This window comes from Dendropsophus ebraccatus, chromosome 2, assembly GCF_027789765.1.
Source record: "Dendropsophus ebraccatus isolate aDenEbr1 chromosome 2, aDenEbr1.pat, whole genome shotgun sequence".
NCBI lineage: Eukaryota > Metazoa > Chordata > Amphibia > Anura > Hylidae > Dendropsophus > Dendropsophus ebraccatus.
Genome location: NC_091455.1, coordinates 135,016,693 through 135,038,692, shown reverse-complemented (window position 1 = coordinate 135,038,692; position 22,000 = coordinate 135,016,693). Strand labels below are relative to the sequence as shown.

General features: G+C 40.6%; 1 protein-coding gene across 8 annotated transcripts in view; it reads right to left on the bottom strand.

Moving 5' to 3' along the window:
- Positions 1-833: 833 nt before the first annotated feature.
- TGM4 (transglutaminase 4) overlaps positions 834-22,000 on the bottom strand; it is a 53,070-nt gene continuing 31,903 nt past the window's right edge. For 2 of the 8 annotated variants that reach the window (XM_069958366.1, XM_069958368.1), the window contains 14 exons: positions 21,513-21,553; positions 18,857-19,036; positions 18,048-18,154; positions 17,776-17,908; positions 15,086-15,204; positions 12,085-12,192; positions 8,233-8,407; positions 7,272-7,410; positions 6,974-7,077; positions 5,514-5,765; positions 4,235-4,531; positions 3,032-3,201; positions 2,317-2,453; positions 834-1,091 (listed from right to left, as the gene is read on the bottom strand). In XM_069958366.1, coding sequence (XP_069814467.1) covers positions 950-1,091; positions 2,317-2,453; positions 3,032-3,201; positions 4,235-4,531; positions 5,514-5,765; positions 6,974-7,077; positions 7,272-7,410; positions 8,233-8,407; positions 12,085-12,192; positions 15,086-15,204; positions 17,776-17,908; positions 18,048-18,154; positions 18,857-19,036; positions 21,513-21,553 — 2,104 coding nt within the window. In that variant the 3' untranslated portion in view covers positions 834-949. Of the gene's footprint in view, positions 1,092-2,316; positions 2,454-3,031; positions 3,202-4,234; positions 4,532-5,513; positions 5,766-6,973; positions 7,078-7,271; positions 7,411-8,232; positions 8,408-12,084; positions 12,193-15,085; positions 15,205-17,775; positions 17,909-18,047; positions 18,155-18,856; positions 19,044-19,179; positions 19,202-19,227; positions 19,245-21,097; positions 21,174-21,512; positions 21,559-22,000 lie in introns of those variants that run through there. The other 6 variants (XM_069958367.1, XM_069958371.1, XM_069958370.1 and 3 more) reach the window with 6 other exon arrangements.

The following is a 22,000-nucleotide window of genomic DNA, read 5'->3' as shown; positions in this document are numbered from 1 at the left end:
ACGTCTTCTTCGGGAGGCCAGCGGATCTTCCCGAGTGCCGGCCGCCCTCTGCAGCGTCATCCGAAGCTCAGCCGCGATTGGCTGAGCATAACTGTGCTCAGCCAATCGCGGCTGAGCAGCTGATGACGTGGCCGCGTCATCAGCCGCTCAGCCGCGATTGGCTGAGCACAGTTATGCTCAGCCAATCGCGGCTGAGCTTCGGATGACGCTGCAGAGGGTGGCCGGCACTCGGGAAGATCTGCCGGCCTCCCGAAGAAGACGTCACTGCTGACGATTGGAGACCGTGGACGACACGAGATGCGGTGAGTATAATGCACCACACTTCCGGGTCTAGCGTGGGTGGGGGGAAACACGGGGAAGGGGGCCATTCACAGACATAACATACATTACAAAGTTGTATAACTTTGTAATGTGTGTTATTCTGTGAATAATTTTTTATCGCCGGACAACCCCTTTAAATTCAAGGGCTCAACAGCCTCCTCTAGCCTGTTTGTGCTTACTAGCGGTGGCTGGAAAGTTTTAAAAAAAAAACAGTCAGGGCAAGCCAAACTTCCATTGACTATAATGAGAGTTGCATAAACAGCCTAATCTCAAAGATTTATGGAGACAGTGTAACTACTAGGGCTATGCCATCTGTACAACTACCATTAAAATCAAGGGGGGGGGGACACAGAGCTATCTTTAACTATGGTGGTAACTCCTCTTTAGGCTCATTATCATCGTTATTATTTTATAGTAGTATCACCCAATAGTAGTGGCACCCGACTATACTTGTTGGTCACAGCAGCATAATTCATCTAGCAAAGAAGAGTCCATGAAATAAGGGTGTAAAATAATTTTCCACAGTTCGTTTTATTTGTATTTGTCATAAGTGCTTTGTCACCACAATTTGCAAAAGTCAACAAGGCATTTATAAGGTACAGCTTAATAAAATCCATCTCTTAGGGATTTAATTGGTGATACTGATTATCTTCTCTGCATGAATTCCTTTAATTTGCTTGGAAATGAGCTCAGCAACAATTTTCTTTTCTCCGGCCTTCTTAGGGGCACATATAATCTTAGAACGAAATATCCCTCCAGGTTTGACATCCCTATGTGTGACGTGAGAACATAAATACTAAAATATGCACAGTAATACACACTTTACACTACATGTAAAAATACTTAAAAGGTGTTTTTGCCATCTCATGTTTCATGTATCTAGTAAGTGAGTGGTCCTTCTGAATCCATATTCATATACTTAGGAGATGGACAAACTCTGCTGATGGGTCCCTAAACTACACAGTGTACATGTACTGCAGACAACTAGCTTCTCTTCTGCATAGGCCTGCAAAATGAACTGAGGATGGGTCATATCGCCATTTTGAAATATATATATTTTTTTCAGAATTTGTAGCATTTTTCCTCTACTGAGTGCTGGGGAGTCACTCTTCGTAAGTTGGGGTCTGCTGTTTTGAGTGTCATGTGATTTTAAATAAAACTGTGACCACATGACACCTGAATACACTGTGTTGGGTCTTTATTTTGTGTTCTTTGGTTTCATTAATTTGCTTATAAGGAATATAAGAATTTATATGCTTATAAGAATTTATGTCTGTAATAAATAATTTTCACCCAAATTTTGAATTACATCATGTTTGCAGCACAATTTTCAAACATGATAAAAAACCACATGTACTAAAACACATTGGGGGGACTACATGTGGTCAAGTGCAGACCCAGCAAAGAATCACAAAATATAACGCTAGCAAAGCCTTTTTGCCAGGTGTGCATGAGCAGACAGGTACATCATGGTGCGAAGGGGACCTTACCCCAGCACTGGTCTTAATAATTCCCCCCCCCCATTTTTCTGGAAAAATGTCACAAAAACTGCATAAAAGAAGCAGGTAGGGCAAAAAAAATGGCTGCCATTTTTGATACTTTTTCTTTTTCAAAGCCAAAAAGCCTGTGAGGGAGGCTGAGAAGGTGGGAGGTGTGCACAACCAAAAAGAGATTTTCAGCACCCCTGCATCTACAATGTCAAAGGCATTGGTCCAGACTTACCAATCTGCATGAGACATTTGCTGACAGCAACCAATCACAGCTGAGCTTTCATTTCTCAGTTAGCACTGACAAATAGAAAGCTGAACTGTGATTGTAAATCAGACACATTATCCGCTGTTGCTTCTTTCCCCTCTAATCCATCATCTTAAATGTGGTGGTAATTTTTTTTTTCAAACCTATCATTGATGTGAACAGCCTACTCTGCCTACCTGTCCTCCTGCCCATAAATATACTAAGTCAATAAATATGCCATCATATTAATGCATTACTTACCCATGATCAAACTTCTCCAGGCGGAAGAGGCCAAGTCCTTCCACATGTAGCTCGCACTTCTCTAAGGGAATGCTTAGAGTATTCTTAAAAGTGAACGTACAGGTAAAATCTTCATTAATCTTTCCAGTTTCTGGCATCTATGGAAAAATAAATGAAGAAAGCTCTGTCATGTACAAAATGCTTCATGAAGGAGGTGCAGTTGTTTTATTTTTCTCAGTGGTGAAAGGAAGGAATTGCTCAGGCTGCTGTCACACATGAGAGTTTTTGGAGAACTGCCACTGCAGTTTTTGAGCCAAAACCAGAAGTGAATCCAGCAGGGAATTAGACGCATAAGGCCTTCTTTTATAGTTCCTGTTCCTTTTGAATTTAGTCTTAGTTTTGGCAGTTTGAAAAAAAGACAAAAAAAAACAAAAACGCTGTGTGTGAAAGCAGCCTAAAAGAGGAACCCTGCAAATTATAGACACCAATACAGCTCACAGGAAAGAACTCCTGGGGGGAGATTTATGACAGGGTGTAAATATAGACCTGGTGTAAACTGCCCACAGCAACCAATCACAGCTCAGCTTTCAGCTCTGGTAGAATATAAGAGGAGCTGTGATTGGTTGCTGTGGGCAGTTTACATCAGGTGTATATTTACACCCTTTCATAAATCTCCCCCTTGTGTTTAACCACACTTAATGAAAACTTTGTATTTGGTGCAACAAGTAACACTTACCTCCACTTTGATTGGTGGGTATGTAAATGGTATGACCAGACACTCACTGTTTTTTTCTTCTCCCGCTATAGTTTCTGTTATGACATTCAGTCTGATCATGAGCTCGTCATCTACTAATGTCATACACTTCATGTATTGCTCAGCAGCAATGTTCACAGGAATTGTAGCAGCTACATATGACACACAGCAAGATAAATACACATAAAATGTTACTGCTACATAACTTATGTTATTAAAGAGGACATGTTGCCTTTTCTGAGGCCACAGATTGCAACTTTATATGAAAATGCATTGCACTCTTCCCTTTTATTCCTCTTGGAAATGTATGAATGAAATGACAACTGGTCATGTCTATTACCAGTTTCCAACACTCTTAACAATGGGGCCCTTATTTTTCAAAGTTGTAAAATGTAACAAAAACAATATACATACAGTATTGCTGTAATCATACTGACCTGCAAAATAAAATTAATATGTCTTTTCTTATTAAAAACCCCCCAACCATAATAAATTAAGGGTAAAACAGAGGGTTCCTAGCCAAAATAATCCCTCATTTAGCCCTGCCAATGGAAAAATAAAAAGTTACAAGGGGTTAAAGGAAGTTAAAAAAATATATATATACTTTTTACATTTTGGCATTAAAGTGTTTTTTATTGAGTTAGATGAGAGAAACTCATCACTAATGCTAAATAAATGCCATCTGTGTACATAGCCTTAAAGTGTCACTGTTGTTATAACTTTCAAAATCTAAATCAATAGTAGAAAGTAAAATAAAGCAAGTTTGCACTATACATTGAATATTTTTTTTTTGTGTTATGCTGTAAAACAAAGCTGAACTTACCAGAAATCCTCAAGGCAGATTTTCTGACTTTTGCTGGTTGAAAAATACAGACTAAACACAGAAATTCCGGCCAGTACAGAGAGTGACGGCTCAATGTGTCCATCAGTCACATGACTGCCTTCTCTTTGTGAGCGCTCAGATGGCCTGGGATACACAGGACTTCCTGTTTTCTGACTCTTTGAGAAAAAAAAAAAAAAAAAGAGTCAGAAAACAGGAAGTGCAATGTTCTCCACGATAACTAAAAAAAATTGCAAACTTGCTATATATCACATCTACTTTTGGTTTAGATTTTGAAAGTTATAACGACAAGTACACTTTAAGCTGGACACAGCTGTCAGGAGTTGACCTGATGCTTAAAATACCTTGTTTCGCTGCTACTTCCATGGTCTCTGTGACAGATGCCAGTGAGGCAATAATTTTGCCTGTATAGGCTTGTAGCTGACAGCCGGCAGTGACAATCACTGTTTTTGACTGATTTGATTCATTTTCAATCACTATATTAAGGGACAAGGGATTCCCAGGAGGTAACTCTTTTTCTCCTGTGATCTGTATCTTAATTCCAGGCGGAGGAGGTGCTGGAGGAGCTGCAAACACCAAGCAAGCATCTGACTTTAAGTGAGAACAAGCAGTCTGGAATGTCTCCCTCTCTTCTGGGGAACCTGGACAACAAAGATGAATTAATACATATGCATATGTTACACTGTCCCTACACTCTTTATGTCACAAGTTTTCACTAAAACATAGCAATCCATGACATTTTGTAAGGAGGTTCCTTGACCTGAATTTTACACAAACAACCTTTCTCAACTATGCAGACATCTTCAACATATTGCAGATGTGCCAACTTTGCCTATCTTATATTGAGGACAAAGACTGTCAACAAGGTGGTCATCACTGCTCACTTTGGGGGGGAGGGGGAGTGCTTAGGTTCAAACCCATTTAAAAACCAAATAGTGACTGCTCCATTGACTCTGCGAGGACTGCCAAGAGGGCAATCACCTCTACTCAGTTCTCAATTGGTTGAGAACCAGAGCACTTTGCCCACTGATGAGCAGTGGTGACCATCCCATTGAAAGTTTAAGCCCTTATTAGTGTATTGGATGCTGAAACTAACATCACCAAGTGCTAGAAGAAAAAAAAGTATCTAAATCAGATGAACAGTGGAAATATATGGCTCCTGATATCTGGAGTATCTTAAATGTTAGACTGTTGGGTGGGCCACCATTGGGACCCTCATCAGAAACGAACCCCTAGCTCTCCTTTTGTTCCGCACCAGCAAGACTACAATAAAGAGACATCTAACTGAAAGACAAATGTGTATTGAATTCAGACGTACAACTTAAACCCCACTTACATATAATACATATAAACATACTACCTAGGCTTTGCTCACATTGCATTTATAGTTCACATTCAGAATATACCCAAGTAAAATGCCCCAAAATCATACATCATACACTACAGGCTGCATGGCATACTATTAGCTTCATCCTTCTGGCTTCCCACACTAAATCCCTTAGTAATGAGTCTATTAAAAAATCCAGAATATGCACACAAATAAGAAATTATATATCATATAACTGGCACCACTTGTTATACAAGTGCATAGTACACAGCATGCAGTTCACAAATCGCTCTTACCCTCTTTATGTTTGTATTGTAATGTTATATCTTGTCTCAAGTTCCTGTTGACTGCCTTTGTACTGATATATTTCCCAATGCTCTTTTTCTCCTCTTTTAACAAGGTCACTTGCTCTTCTCCATTTTTTTCTTTTACCATCCATTCTATCTTGTCAGCATTCACCTCAGCAAACACAAACTTGGCATCATATGGCAGATATACCATTCCCTTTTTTATAGCTGTCAGCGAACACGGGCCACACTGGAAGACACCTAGATGTGGATTTATAGAGGAAAGTGAATATTGGTACATCTCTTCTCAATAGCCTTGAATGGATTAATGACTTTTAATGTGGCTTAGTTAAGAGATGACACCTTCAACCCTTCCCACAAAGTTTCCACATGCCTAATGTTGCCATAAGGACTGTTTCCTCGACCAAGCAACCTCAGTGTTTTTCCCAATTTTTGAGCACATAAACCCATATATACTGTCCACTGTTTTGTTGTGAATTATTACATGAAATACTTTGATATGATTTCCCATAATGATGCACAGAGCATTTTCTAGAACTTCTTTCTGCACTTTTACGGAAACAACCATTGTCATTGTTTTCTGTATTTTTGTGGAGCAGTTTTCTTCTGCCTTATCCCAGGTATTGTATATGCCAACATAACCTGAAACAGTTGTTTCTATCAGTTATGGTGTATTATTGATATGTTAGCGCTTTCCGATGGTGGGGTCCACCCCGTGTGACCACGACCCCATAAGAGAAGGAAGAAGCTACAGTGCTGGTTTAGCCCTTCATCACCTTTACTGGTTTCACTGCAGAAAAAACCTTATAAGTATGTCCCATCACAGCAACATATTTTGGTTATACGCCATCACTCCATGCTATAGGAATAACTGTGGAATGCTTTAAAGTGTAGGAGTCGACTGTTGCCCTTAGTGGGGCAGCAGGGTACAGCACCTCATCTGCATACAAAACAAACTGTGGAAATAAGCAGTTTAACCTATGTTCACACTGTGTAAAAACAACGGCCATATTTCATAACAATGGCTGTTGTTCTGCAAACAACAGCCGTTATTTCTGAAACAGTGGCCGTTTGCACAACAATGGCCGTTGTTATGTAATACGGCCGTTGTTATTACATAGTATGAACATAGCCTTACCCTGGATTTAACCTCTTTATTTAGTTAATGAAGCAAAAAGCTTTGGAGATGGATGGAAAGTGTGAATAGTGTCAGGATAAATTGATTTACAATTCTGCAAAAATGGCACAATCTCTCAAAATATCATACTATAGTTGATCTTTCTTAGCTTGAAAGATAAAGCATATACATCTAAACCTACCACCACTCCTTTCTTTCTCATTCAATCTCAAACATACTCTCTATTATTAAAAACAAAACAAAAAAGAAAGACACTTTCTTTGTAAAAAGTAAAAGGAAGACGTTATCTATCTTGCATTGCACATCTTACCTTCACTTGGTTCCTGTGGGGTTGCATCAACTGCTTGCCAGCCATCATGTCCACTAGGAAGGTCTGGTCTTTTCATCCATACATCATTCCAGACGTGGAAATTCCTAGGATAGACATGTGTTATAGAAATGCTAGTAATTGATATTATTGTAACCAGCATATACAGTATAATAAATATATACAATGCTTCAATCTCTACATTCTACATTATTATATTTGTTGATGAATATTTTTGTAAGGATTCTGAATATAAAGAGAATGGCTCCCCGTTTCAATATTTAGGAAGCAAGGTTCTTACCAAATAGAATCACTGCAATAGTCATCCAGCTTTTCTCCTTTCTCATTCATATAGAAATCAATCTTTAGATTCTCCTCTGTATCATGTGCTGAAGAAAAGTTAGTGACACTCCTTGCTGGAATCCCTATGCAGCGCATTACTATTTTATGGAGAAAGAAAATAGATAGATAGATAGATTTTACTCCAGTTCTTCCCCCAAAAATAAAATTTAAACAGACTGTTGTACAATATGGTGTAAAACAACAATAACCTGAAAACAATCAGAAACCAGCCTTCTTAAGGGTATATGCACACTGAGTAATTCTCACAGAAAACTCAGTGCGGAATCTACTGCTTGCTTTCCCGCACTCCTACTTAAAGTTCCACCCGTCACATAGGCTCCATTATATGCTTGGACGGATTCCATCGTCCACCGAAAGAAATTACATTTCAATTCTTTGGGCGGACAGCGGAATTCGTCCGACTATAGAATGGAGTCTATGGAGCTGGCGGAGAGGGAAGTGGCAGCGCACAGGGACAGCGCACTGTGTGCAGATACCCTTATAGAGCTTTCCAAGATCTAAACATTTACGGTCTATCATTAGAACAAGTCAGAAGTACAGCCATCTCAACTAACATAGTTAAACTTGCAGGGCATCTGTGTGGACAAGCCAATGTTTCTGTGTAAACTACAAGGGAGAAATGGCTCCTGAGGGAGGTACCTTGCAGATAAGCAAACTAATCTATGGTTGTATAGCTGCTTTGGTACATCCTGATGCATAGGTCTGCAATATTATAACTATAGTAATAAATATTTTTTGAGCTACTCTATTTTGTAGTCCCATAGCTAAAAAAATTAATAATAATAAAAAACTACCTTAAAGGGGTAGTGTCCTACAGCGCTACTACATGTGAAACCCTAAGTGGTCCAGACTCCATCAGAACTAAATAATAATGCATATGGCCTGTTTTTTTTGCTTACTTGTTGTCAAAACTCCAGAGAATACCCAGCACTGACCAAACAGAACAGGCTTTTTTGTTTTGTAATATTTCTGCAGAATGGCGCTGCTTCCTGTCCAGGAAGTGGGGGAACATCCTGCAGAATACTTTCCAGACCAATTGCCAGTCAAGACTCCATGGTCATCATTTGAGTTAACCTAAGGAAAATATGCATCCAGTCAGTTATGGAATGACACACCAATAAATCATTATTAATAAATTATAACAGTAATGTATAAAATCAGCAGCCAGATCCTCACAGTAAATAATGGGCTGCTCTCCTGTCACTATACAGTGTGACTCTGGGGGTCCTGATCATTTTCCCTGATTGCTGAAGGTAAAATACCTCTCTGCGGCCTCAGGCAGACTTTATGAGAAGATCACATATCTATGTAAAATGCAAAAATAGCCTAGTTAATAAGGCCAAAATGGGCTGCAGAGGCAAGGGGCTAAAAGTGCACTCTAGAGGACAAAAATTTAAATCAACTAGTGAAAGCTATACAGATTTTTTTAAATTACTTCTATTTTTATAAAAGGTCTTACAGTACTTTTCAGCTGCTGTACTTCTAGGAAGTGGTGTATCAGTCTGACACAGGGCTCTCTACTGCCACCCTTGTCTATGTTAGGAACTGTCTAGAGATTTGTAAAATCCCCATAGAAACCCCCTACTGCTCTGGACAGTACCTGACATGGACAGAGGAGGCAGCAGAGAGCACCATGTCAGACTGGAAAGAATTCACTACTGTTTGTACAGCATACAGCAGCTGATAAGCACTGGAAGAACTGAGATTTATTTTTTTAATAATAATAATAATTTACAAATCTTTATATCTTTCTGACCCCAGTTGAATATAAACAACAACTATTTATATTGAAGAACTCTTTATGTCTAATTAACTAGTAGATTTTTGCTATCTCTCTGAGGTAGCTTTATTGCTGGACTACTTTTTCATTTATACAATTGTTGATCGGTGTCTCTCAATCTTTTTCTCATACAGACTGACTGGCCTAAAGCCACTTAGGACGGCACTTCAGGGATATTTTGTGATTTGTTAGATGATTTATTTCTGCCTTAAAGTTATTATAGCAGACTTCTCCTGGAAATAGTCAAGAATGTTCTGGGTCATCTCCATTTAGAGATAATCGCTCTGACTTTGTTACCATAGAGCCAGAAAAATGGCTCTGTAGACTTGTCTAGATTATTCCATTTCAGCAATTTCCTCATCTCTATTAGAATTTCTTATGCTCATGGCAGAGTGTGCTTAAAGAACCTTGCAGCACTCGAGTCTGCATGTATGTTCTCTCCTATTAGCCTAATGGCACAATAAGGACCTGTCCCTATACTATGCTGACCTTAAAGAGGCACTTTGGTGCACTAGGGATGGGACTACCACCCTTAGTGCACTGATTTGTCCTGGCTGGCCCACCCTTCCTAATGCATATATTTACCCCGTGCTCAGGGGCGTAGCTAGGATTCATGGGGCCCCATAGCAAAAAAACTGTATGGGGCCCATAAATCCTGTACGCCCCCCCGCCAAACACAGACATTGACGCACATATACACACACAGAGGCACCATTAACACATATACAGATACGCCACTGACATACACACATATATACGCTGTAATGTGATTACACTAGTGCTGATGTATACAGCATTAATAGACTGTACACAGGGAAATCATCTGATTGTAATAAGAAATACTCAACCAGAAATAAAAGAAAATGCTGCAGATATTAATGGTGGGTTCTTTTATTAGAGCCCAGCATTAATAGAAGCTGCTGCAGAACATCTTTGGGAGCAAACACACACATATACACCAGTGCTACAGACATTGCTGGCATACACAAACACACACATATACACCAGTGCTACAGACATTGCTGACATACACAAACACACACATACACCAGTGCTACAGACATTGCTGACATACACAAACACACACATATACACCAGTGCTACAGACATTGCTGACATACACACACACATATACACCAGTGCTACAGACATTGCTGACATACACAAACACACACATATACACCAGTGCTACAGACATTGCTGACATACACAAACACACACATATACACCAGTGCTACAGACATTGCTGACATACACACACACACACATATATATATAGCCACAGATACATACACATACTGACATATAAATATATACACAGATACATATATACACACACTGACCTATACATATACCCACAGATACATATATACACTCACTGACACACATACACAGCACTTACAGCTCCCAGGCTTCCCCCCTCCTCCTCCTGTAGTCCGGGCTGATCTTCACATAGGTATTGAGGACCTTTGGGTCATGTGACCCAAAGGTCCTTAATCCCTCTCCTGTGCCGTCTGGCAGGTCCTGCTCCTCTGTTCAGCCCGCTCACCCGGCACTACAGTGAGGGGGCTGAACAGTGCAGTGGGGGTCCCTCTTCCTCTCTGGACCCCTGGGGAAGCGGGGTACCTACCATGAAGGCAGGGCAGGCTTCCTCGGGCCCCCTTCATGCAGGGGCCCCATAGCAGTCGCCTTCCCTGCCTTCACTGTAGCTACGCCACTGCGGGCCGTGCTCTCCAGTGATGAATGCAGCAGGGATATCACTGCAGAGTGCCGAGGCAGATCATTGCACTGATCCTGCCCCCAGTGCACCAAACAACCTCATTTGCATATGTAAATCAATATTTTCAGAGAGGAATGATGATCAAGGTTAAAAAAAAAAAAAAGCTATATTCTACTACTCTTACCTTTAGTGCCCTTCATTTCATATATACAGTATACCGTGTTTCCCCGAAAGTAAGACAGTGTCTTACGTTCTTTTTACTCCCAAAAGTCCCACTATGTCTTACTTTTGGGGTATGTCTTATATTGGACAGGGGTGTATGACTGTATAGGGGGGGGAGACAGGGGTGTATGACTGTATAGGGGGGGGAGACAGGGGTGTATGACTGTATAGGGGGGCGGACAGGGGTGTATGACTGTATAGGGGGGGGAAACAGGGGTGTATGACTGTATAGGGGGGCGGACAGGGGTGTATGACTGTAGTCCCCTCAGTAACAGTGCAGGACTGTAACATAGGAGGAATGGATGTGCTGCAGCTGGCAGGATAACACACACAGCTATAAGTTATCCCGCCTGCTGCAGCCCATTATTCCTCCTATCCTGTACTGTTACTGAGGGGATGAGATGACAGGTCAGCTGTCACACGTTGTCCTGTGTGTGCAGGGAGGCGGCCATGTCAGAGCTGGAGGAGCAGCAGCACGTGAGGGCGGCTGTCCTGTACTCCCCTCAGTGAGCAGGGACGCCGGACCGGACGGGTGGTGGGCGCATGGACGGTGCGGCAGGACGGGGCCTCAGAGAGGGCGGACAGGTGCGCGCACGGGGGGTGGGGGGAAGGTCGCTTGGACCAGACGGGGGCGGTGCGGGCAGTCACCTGGGCCCTGCTGCTCCTTCAGCTCCCGCACCAATACCGGCGTCCCTGCACATGACGTGCAGCGCTCGTGCCGGGCCGCGCGTGTGTGTGTGTGCGCGCGCGTGCGAGCCTCTGACAGGACGGGCGCAGGGACATAAAAGTACAAAAATACCGCCCTATGTACTATGTCTTACATTCGGGGTATGTCTTACTTTAGCCCAGCCCCCGAAAGTCCAACTATGTCTTACTTTCGGGGGTGTCTTACTATCGGGGAAACACGGTATTAATTTTATATATACATATATTTTCTTAAGGGAATTGTAATATAAAATCAGACTCAGACAGAATTTAAATAATAATCAGACATAATTTAAATAATAGTGAAAATGGTGTAAAACATACTAATGCTGAGAATTTCCTTGATAAAATGACAGGGTCCCTCCTTGCTGCTGGCTTGAGCCCACTACGGTCAAGAAGAAGGAAGCAACAGTCCAACACGTCTTCTTCATGCTAATAATCAGAAGTGAAAAGTGAGATAAACACCAATGGATATACATTAGATATACATAGTGGATACAACTGGATTCTGATCCTGCACGGTCAATTTTTATAAGCCATTAAGTGACCTATGTATGCACCAGGTTAGGTTCAGCTCCACATCTGTTTCTCTGTCTCCGTTAAGAGCCTCAGTTGTACAATCCATTGTTTATAATAGGAGAAGGAACAGTGCAAGCAGCACAACTTTCCCTGTCAAATTGACAGACTCCTCAGCAGGACCCAACAGGCCCAAATATAAAAGTCCATGCAGTCTTTGCTTATATAGTGCGGCATAGGCTATTATTAGAGAGTAATATAGAGGTCCATGTGTATGCCTTGTGTTAGTACCTGTTTTAGCCATGATGGCAGGCATGAGATTTCAGCCATCTTAATTCCTATTTTGTTAATAATATGAATTCCTAATACTGCCTACATTTCCCATGAAGCCTCTGGTTTGCAGAGAGAGGGGAGGGGGGGGGGGGGTCTCATCACTGCAGTCCACTTAATCATACTTGGTTGGGTTGGTATCAATTCACATTATATGCAGTTTCAGTGCATTTTCTTATTCACAGTGCAGAAATAGTGCCATGAAGGGAAAGTGACCTGTGATCCCAATAGTGGTGGTTTCTGAAGATCTGAATTCTTCTGGCTGTGTTCACATGCTATAATGTTACCTCAAGTTTAATGCATGTTTACTGTGTTTTTGTTATGTTTTTGTGGCAATTTTCTTAAACTGAGGTAAAAATAAAAATGTTAACAGCAATTTTCCCAATCACAGTTAAATACTGCCTTTTTGCTGCTATTTAAGGAAAACTATGCAACTTACCATCGCCACAAACACACACTTGGGTGGCTTCTATCTGCCTTCCATTGCACGATAGCCACTCTGCAAGATCTTCCACTGGCCCAATACCAATGCCCTGTGCATCTACCTGTCTTAAAGCTCCTACCAGCTTCTACTTATCTACTTATTACACAGACAACTAGAAAAGAGTTAATCACCTAGCTCCAAAATCTGAGAGGGAAAAAGCAATGTAATATTTATTTATACTATACATGTATAGTAATACAATACAACAGTATATATTTTTACTATCAATGGTTATTTAATGGTATTAAATCCAGGCCCTGGTGCCCAACAGGACTCAAAAGTTTCCCTTACACCAGACACCATTTTCATACTTGACACATTGTAAAGCAGGGACCATATTCCAGATTTTTATTAGGGCCAAGAAGTTATGACTGGAGTTATCTCTTCTGCAGAGACGTAACTACACATATCTTATGCTGAACATTTTGGAATTATTTTGTGAGGTAGAATGTATCATGTCATTCTTCTTTCTCAGTTCTGCTTGCCCTGTTGCTATTTAAATAGACACGGCTTATACATAATGGACAAATTCAATCCCTAGGATTTCACTATGGTCCAAATATGTTTTCAGAAGTTATTCCCATGTCACAATCTGTAAAGAACGTTCTGCCTCATTGCCACATTAGAATAAAGGCACTGTTTAGACTCTATCATGAGCAAGGCCATTGTAGTGTTGTAGACCCGATTGCTTAACCATTACCAAGTCTACATGAGAAGTCAGGAATCAGTATTTTTTCCATGAACAAAAGTACAAACAATAAAAGACCATCATTAAATGGGGAACAAGTCATGACAGCTTCTGTCAGCAGCATACAGAAAGAATACAGGCCATCTTTATTCTACTAAAGAATTGGCAGGAAGCTTGAGCTGACCCTCCCACTATAGGGCACAACTCCAACAACATTGTTATACTAGGTAACTGCTAAAATAAAGAACTGTGTCTGACAGGGGAAATTTTAGGACGCTATGTTCACAGTTTTTGGTCCTTTCTTTTTACTGAGAAAAAACAACAACAGTTTTTTGTGGCCATTCTTTGCTAAAAAAATAAAATAAAATAAAAAAAAGATGTTTGTCAAATATTGCACATTGAATAATACAATTTCTGCATTACCAGCTATTTCTCTATTGAATTTAGTTAAACTCAATAATACAAAAAAAGGAAATTTTTCTGCCTGTCTATTGAATCATAAAACAAATGGGAATAATTAAAAACTGCTGTGAATAGCACTGAATATTAAATTTTGGCGCCTGGAAGTTGAAAATGTGATGCAATTTTGGTGCAATAACAGTATTTATGTGTGGTGATAAGCTAAAGCTCTCCTTAGTCTCTCAGACATTAGTTAAATGGAATCTGTCATCAGGCTAGCCCAAATTAACCATTTGGTACTGTGATCTAGCGCTGGTGACAGTAATCACTATGCCACTGTTTATTTCTGTTATAGAGATATATACATAAACAGAAATACATTGTTCAGTGTACTGGAGATGTTACTGAGCCTCAGTAGTGCCCCCCTTCCCAAAGTAGCGGGGGGGGGGGGGGGGGGGGGCGGGGGGGAGGGTTTGGTGCACTTAGGTTCAGCAGCGTCCCCGCTCATTTTCATATGCCTCCCACTCCATGCTTCACTCTGTTAGGATCTCATGCTTGGTATATAGTTAAAACTCCTACAGGTGCAGATTGATGTCCAAGAAAATAGTCAGGTCCAGCATTTGAGGTGCATCTTGTACCAGAAATTCGTTGGTGTCCTCCTAGCCATGATGTGATGTAGCCCTCAATTGATTTTAAGAGTCACCAATAAAGCTATCATCTTCACTGCAAAATCTGGACTCGACAGTATTTTCTTGGACATTGCACCCGTTGGAGTGGGGGCCTGGTGAAACCGATGAGCTTGCTTCACTCTTTCTGCTTTAGTAAATACTCCTCTATAGAGCTGTAGGATTCCTATCTGAAAGTGGCTTTTCCATGACAAGGCTACATTGATACGAATGGATACATACCTGTCCGAAATTCCATGGCCTTGCTTTTATGTTATTTTGTGATCCCACATAGATGTAACCAGTGTCATTCAGAACATATTCCTTCCTCTCGTCCTCATTAGGCATGTAAACACTGTCATCTAATAAGAAAAAAAAAATCTGAAATATTAAATCTTAACAATGTTTAGGTTGCTTTTAGAGCTTATCTGCTTTAATGCTACTGACACCTTTGACATGTTAGTGGTTACCTTCAAGACAAGGCATGACAAGGCGTAACACGCTTAGGTGCTTTTCTAGGTGTTACCACCCACCCAGCACAGGGCAGTGCAACTGTGGGCAATTACGATGACTGAGGATGCACGGCTAGCAGACACCACTTTAGAAGTGCTTGCAATTAGAATCCAAAAGATTCTCCTTTCCCTGTCAATAAGTCATTAGCAGCAGGCTGCCTCAGGTCAGTAGAAGGTTGGCAGCAATACAGGACCTTAAGTGCCAACTCCTGGCTCAAAAAAAACAGCATGGGTTACATGTGGATTGTGTTGCAGATTCACCATGGATCTCACCCTTATACAGGGAAATCAATGAGATCAATCATAAATCCTCAACATAATGAGCAACTGCATGTTAAAACTGCAGGGAAATCTGGCTTTAGTTTTGATCCATTTTTTCTCCAGGTCCCATTTATTTTTAGCTCACTGAAGCCCCCCCTCAATACTGCTGCCCGAGGCACAGGTCCACAAGTGCCCAATGGCAAACACAGCCCTAACTGTCACCCAGTTGGGGCTTGGGCTTAGGGTGAATCATCCAAGTACTGTAGGCCCAAACCGGGACTGTGGGTGAGAGGGAAGCATGCTTTCTGCTTATCTGTGACAATAAATTTGGAATAGTAAGGAGCCTTAGATGTTTTTCCATCAGGTTCTGCACAGAGGAATTGTGGCTAAGAGAAGTCAACCTGGCAGTCTGGGCCAGATGGGGAAAAAAAGGAAAGATAAAGATTCTGAGAGAAGATGCCCCCTGTCAGTCACTGCATCTATCTGCACTGTAATCACTTACATGGTCTGCTAAGTCTGTGTAGCACTGGTATCTATCGCTATATGGCCATTTTATTTTAGTTACTGTGATGTGGTAATGTGGAGTCATAGTGTGATCCCTTATATAGTGGTATTATTGGTAATTTTAGTTTTGGTATGGTAGGTTTTGTTCATTATATTATTATTCATTGATAATATTGATAATATAGGGTACCAAATTGTCTAGGGTACAAAAATACCTTGTTCTGTTTTAGACTTTTTCATGTGTATACAGCGCCATATATTTACAGCGAATCTGTGACCCCCTGACTGCCTCCTGAGCTAGCAGCACTGCTGTGTAGATTCCAATGAAAGCATTCAGAATTAACCTTTGTTGTCTGAATAGTGTAAAAGAGGCAGAACCCATTATCCTTTTAGCCCGAGAACTTCTATGGCTTACTGCAATGTATATTCGTCCCTTGCATAATTAGCTGTGCATAAAACACAGTGAGGTGCAGCGGTGCAATGGCCCAGGGAACAATAGGTTCTGCTTCTTACTATTTGCATAAAAAAAAAGTTTGTTTTTTTTTTAATAAAAACAAAGTCATGGGCAGCAAAGGTAGGCTCTGAATGCTTGTTCCGATCTCTATCCAGTGGTGCCACCAACCTGTTAAGCAGTCAGGGGGTCACAGATTCAGTCAGGGTTGCAGATGCACATTTGGGCCACGTTCACACAATGTAAGATTTCATTAAACAGCTGTGATTGGCTGCTATGGGCATTTTACACCAGGTGTATATTTACACCTTTTCATAAATCTCCCCCTGGCTGTTGTTGCAGGTTTGCACGATCGCTTTACTTACTATGGAATCCCGGTCGGAGTGTATACACAAAGTATGCGGCCGTAAAAAAACCTGACATGTCAGTTTTGTGCGGCCGCTATTCATTGAAATGACGAATGTCAAATAAACAGTGCAGACAATGTAAAGTGCGGCTCCGGCTGAAAACAATGCATTCAGTGATGTTACCTGTGTACAGCCACTGTGAAGAGAAGCTGCCAGGAAGAGAGGAAGGGGTTGATTATAGTGCTAATCTATGAGGAAAGTGTCCAATTCTGTATACAGTAGATGAGGATCTGGAACGTTCGTATTTAGCTAGTAAATGCTGGCTTCAAACTTAATGCAATGCCCTATGGTAAAAGCAGATAATTGGACCCAACTTACCCTGACATCAGTCCTGGTCTTTTACAATGTCTAAGTGCTGAAGATTGCAGGGAACAGGCACACATTTTACAGGCAACATTTCAGGAGTTTCAGGACGCCTGAACTACAGGCAGCATGAACCAGACAGTTCTCTCACATCTGTGATATAATTAAAAAAGCTAAAGAGTAAAGAACTTGACTGGGACCATACCAGTGACTCCAACACCTGTCCCTGTCTGCTTACAACTATGGTTTCTCTGACACACTGCAGCACTTTAGAGTAAATGATAATTCAGTGTAATAAGGGAGCCCTATCTGCATCATTTGTTACCCATATCAAAGTACTCTAACACGTTTAGTGCTGCACAATAAAGATTCTGCTTGTCAAATACAGTCCTTAGCTACTCTATACATTATTTTGCAGACTAAATATAATGTTCCATCTAAGTATGTGAGCATGAGCATAATAACAGGATATAAGCAATACTCAAAACGTGTTACCTTTGCACCAGGGGTTGCACAGGATGTAAATTGGACAATCCCCTGTCATGTAAATGATTCCTCTTCCTGTTATTATGCTTAGGAAATATTTTCCAATGATTGCATTGGCTGGAGCGTTCACAGCTACAATACACTAAGAATAACAATTTGTAGGGAAAAACATTAGTAGATTGTAAGCAGATTAAATCAAATTAGTAATTGTTAATATAAAGGTGAAATGTTCGTATACAAGCCAATAAAAAAGCATAGACATTACTGTAATTTCTGTGTACCTCTTTGCCATGATAATCTTGAGTTTTAGCACTCCAATCATTGGGCAAGCCTGGAGAGTTGAGTTCAACAGCCACAAGGGTTCCATTTGACTTAATTGGACGGGACCCTAGATTTAAGCAAACAGCATATTCAGCATTTGTGCAAAGGCCATGCTTTGCATTTTGGTTGCATTTTTAAAGGGAACCTGTAACCCCCCGTGCCGGGGTGACAGGCTCCCGACCCCCTGCTACAGCTCCCTATACTCACCTGATCCTGCCGGGTCCCGCCTCTGGATCCGGTCGGGTCACGGAGATATCAGTCGCTGCAGTCCGGCGCGCTGAGAGATGAGTCCAACACTCATAGAGAATGACAGGAGAGTCCAGCGCTCCGTCATTCTCTATGAGCGTTGGACTCATCTCTCAGCGCGCGAGCCGGGCTGCAGTGGCTGAGATCTCCGTGACCCGACCGGATCCAGAAGCGGGACTTGGCGGGATCAGGTGAGTATAGGGGGCTGTAGCGGGGGGTCAGGAGCCTGTCACCCCGGCACGGGGCATGACAGGTTCCCTTTAATCTAATTTTAATGTTTTGGTAATGCTTAAAGTTTCCAATTTCCTTTATTTTACTGCAAAATTTGCAGATTATGGTAGCCCAGACAAATCTGACAGGACTGGCATTAGTGTTTTGTAATGGATTTCATCAGTTTACTTCACTGGGATTTGGCTACTAAGTTGATATGCTGTCCAACTACCCAGAAGAGAAATCACTAATACATGTATTATGCACATCTTCCATGAATATAGTATTCCTGGCTGTTTTGCGCTATTCTTACCAATTGTGAACTGCAAGATTACTTTATCTCTTGGAGTCACCTCATTGTCAAAGAAAATGTTTAATTTGAATGGCTGTCCACGTCTCACGATGAGGTGCGAGTTGTCATATTCAGAAGTGTTGTGTAGATTGGCATTCTCCTGCTTCAGAAAGTCCACCTGTGTTGCTCTCAAAGCCATTTCTTAAAACTGAAAAAGAAAGAAAGACAATTCAGGACCTTGAAAACTGTTTCTATTTCTATTAGGGTTTATGCACACAATCAGATGAGGGGCAATGCTCCACACTGATGAGGATACCTGGCCTTGGTATTTCCCTTGTTCTTACATTTACTTATAGGGCCACTTAATATGGTGGTTTTAGTGTTTTCCTTACAGAAGCCACCCCTTGGCTGGATCCTTCCCGGAGAGATATCTGGCTAGTGCTGTGTTTTGAGGCTCCAAGGGCTCTCTTTTTTGCATATTCATGTTTCCCAGGGAGCAATGCACCAAGGATTTCATTGCATTGAGCGTTTTAACCAGCAGCCGGCAGTGTTATCTTTGACTTGTCTCCCTGAGATCAGTGATCTGTTTCTCATTTGGGATCTGTAAAATATGCATCCTGCACACAACCAAAAATAATAAGCCATTGGGGTATACAACTTCTGGAGGGGGTAGGTATGAGAAGTAACAGAAACATACAGAATTGGAAATAAAAGCATATTATAAAGTTAAATCACTTTGGTTTAAGCTCTTATTACCAAACTTTTTTATTTTATTTCCAGAGTACCCCTTTATTAATAATGGATATTCCTTACATTCCTTATAGGAGTAATCTGTCACCAGACAGTGCCTATGATGTTAGAACATCTCTGAGATGTAATCTCTTGCCACTTAAAAGAGTGATTAGAAGTATACTGCAGGACCCAAATACTCCTGTTTCGGAGGGAGTCAAGCTCCTTGACCCCCATAGAAGCTGTCTTCTAACATGTCTCAATGACATATCAGGTCATAAGTAAAAGTGGCTGTACATTACAATGCTATTAATATCTTATTATCTTTCTTCCGAGACCAGTATTAGTTGTGCTAACTGGCGTATCCTGCCGTATGCCAACACAAACAGCCTTTAATACAATATAAACACACTTTGAAAGGAAAAGATAATATCATCATCAGTACAAAGCCACTTCAGCCTGGTTCCTAAAGGGCTCAATAGAGCTTAATAATAAAACATTCTGCAGCTTTCTAATAGACTTTCATCCACAATGAAGATTAGCATTTCATATGCTGATCTAAAAAAAAACAACAAACATAATTGGCGTAAATTGCACCAAATCTTTTAAATTTCAAATAGGATAGACTCCGGAAGCTTCTGAATGGGTGTGTCTGGGGACTGGCAAAGAACATTTTACAACACTGTGAGACCCGTACGTTTTACATTTTTCTCTTGACAAAGCTGGTTGGGGATTTGTTTTGTAGTTTTTATTGATATAATTTTCCAGTATATAATGTACCTTTTCCATTTTTTTTTACCTAGAAAACATGCAATGCTTATGTAGTCATCTGGTACAAACTCAAGAATGTTTTTTTTAACAACTATGATATTAAAATATGTACAATCCAGATGTAGTAAAAGAATTTAAATCTCTATGCACACCATGCAGAGATTAGGTGTTATATGCAATGAGAATATTTAACAACTGAGAACATTTGCATGGAACATTGATGTACATATTCACACATTATTTTTAAGTAAAGTTCTTTGTTTAAGATACAATAAACATTCAGTACATATACAAGTAACGCAGTATTAGTTTTTAATGCCAATATCAGTAGGGGAAATACTAGACTGTACACAGAGATAGTAAATCTATGGGGGAATCTATAATCTGCGTAATAACGTGCTGTGCATAACCTTGTGCAAAAAATTAATTTTTAGGCGCATGTGTGTTGATAATTCTTGTGCAGTTTTGTTTGGCTTAAAAAGTTTGGCTAATAAAGTATGCTAGGGAAGCAGTGGAGTACTTTTTTTTTTGCACAAAAAAAAAAAAATCATGCATGATAAATCACACATGATCTCTGACTTATCTCACACCACGCCCCCTCCTAGCAAAGATACAGAGAAGAGGTGATCGTGGTGAAAACAAGGAAAAATAAGATAATTCTGCTTAAATATTGCACACAGCATTAGAAAAAAAATCACAGCCATGCACAATTAGGTAAAAGGTGCAAGCTCCCCTATGTGTATTGTCGGTGTCTGCACTCACCAGGGATAGGATTTCTTTATGTTCTGTCTGCTTTCAAGTCAGATGTTGGGTGTAAAGATTACACCCTTTATATTCAATCTGAGAATCTTACAACATAGAAAATTCACCAATGAGGCAATGTTTATCTAACATTAACCATGTGACTGGGGTAAACAAGGAATAGATCAGTGTAATAAGAAAAGGAGTGGTTTAGTGAGTACAGTTCCTATTGTACGGCTGTAATCCCATTATGAAATTTCACATCTCTATGACTAAAAAAAATGTAGGTGTAATATATGTCCTATAAGAAAGCAGTCATCTTAAAGTATCACTGTTGTTTCAAGATTTAAATCAGCAGTAGATGTGATATAAAGCAAATTTGCAACTTACATTATTTTTTTTTAGTTACCATGCAGTCAAACAAAGCTATACTTACTTGTATCCAGGTCCAGTCTTACTGAAGGCAGATTTTTAGTCCTGTGCTTGTTAAAAAAAAAAAAAAAGAGATTAAACACAGAAATTCCAGCCAGTACAGAGTATCACAGCTCAATGTTTATAAATCAATCAAATAACTGCCTTAAAGGGGTACTCCGGTGCTGATAAAAACATCAATCAATCATAAACATAGAGTCTGTCTCTGTTTGAACTTCCCGTTGTTTGCAGGTCCCTGAAGCTCCAGCTGGTGTCTTCATTTTTTCTTCGCTTCCTGGTTTGGGCTTTCCCATGATGTCTCCTGTGATGTCTAACTGACTCTGTAAAACTCTGTTAGATGGATTTCATCTTGCTCAGCCAATCAGAGCTCAGCAACCTGAGTCATCTGACAAAGGGAGGCTGGCTTAACAGGGCTAAGACCCGCCTCCCTCTGGATGATGTAATAGTTACAAAATGGCTTCTACAGAGCAGCCTGGGGTCAACAGTTATTAG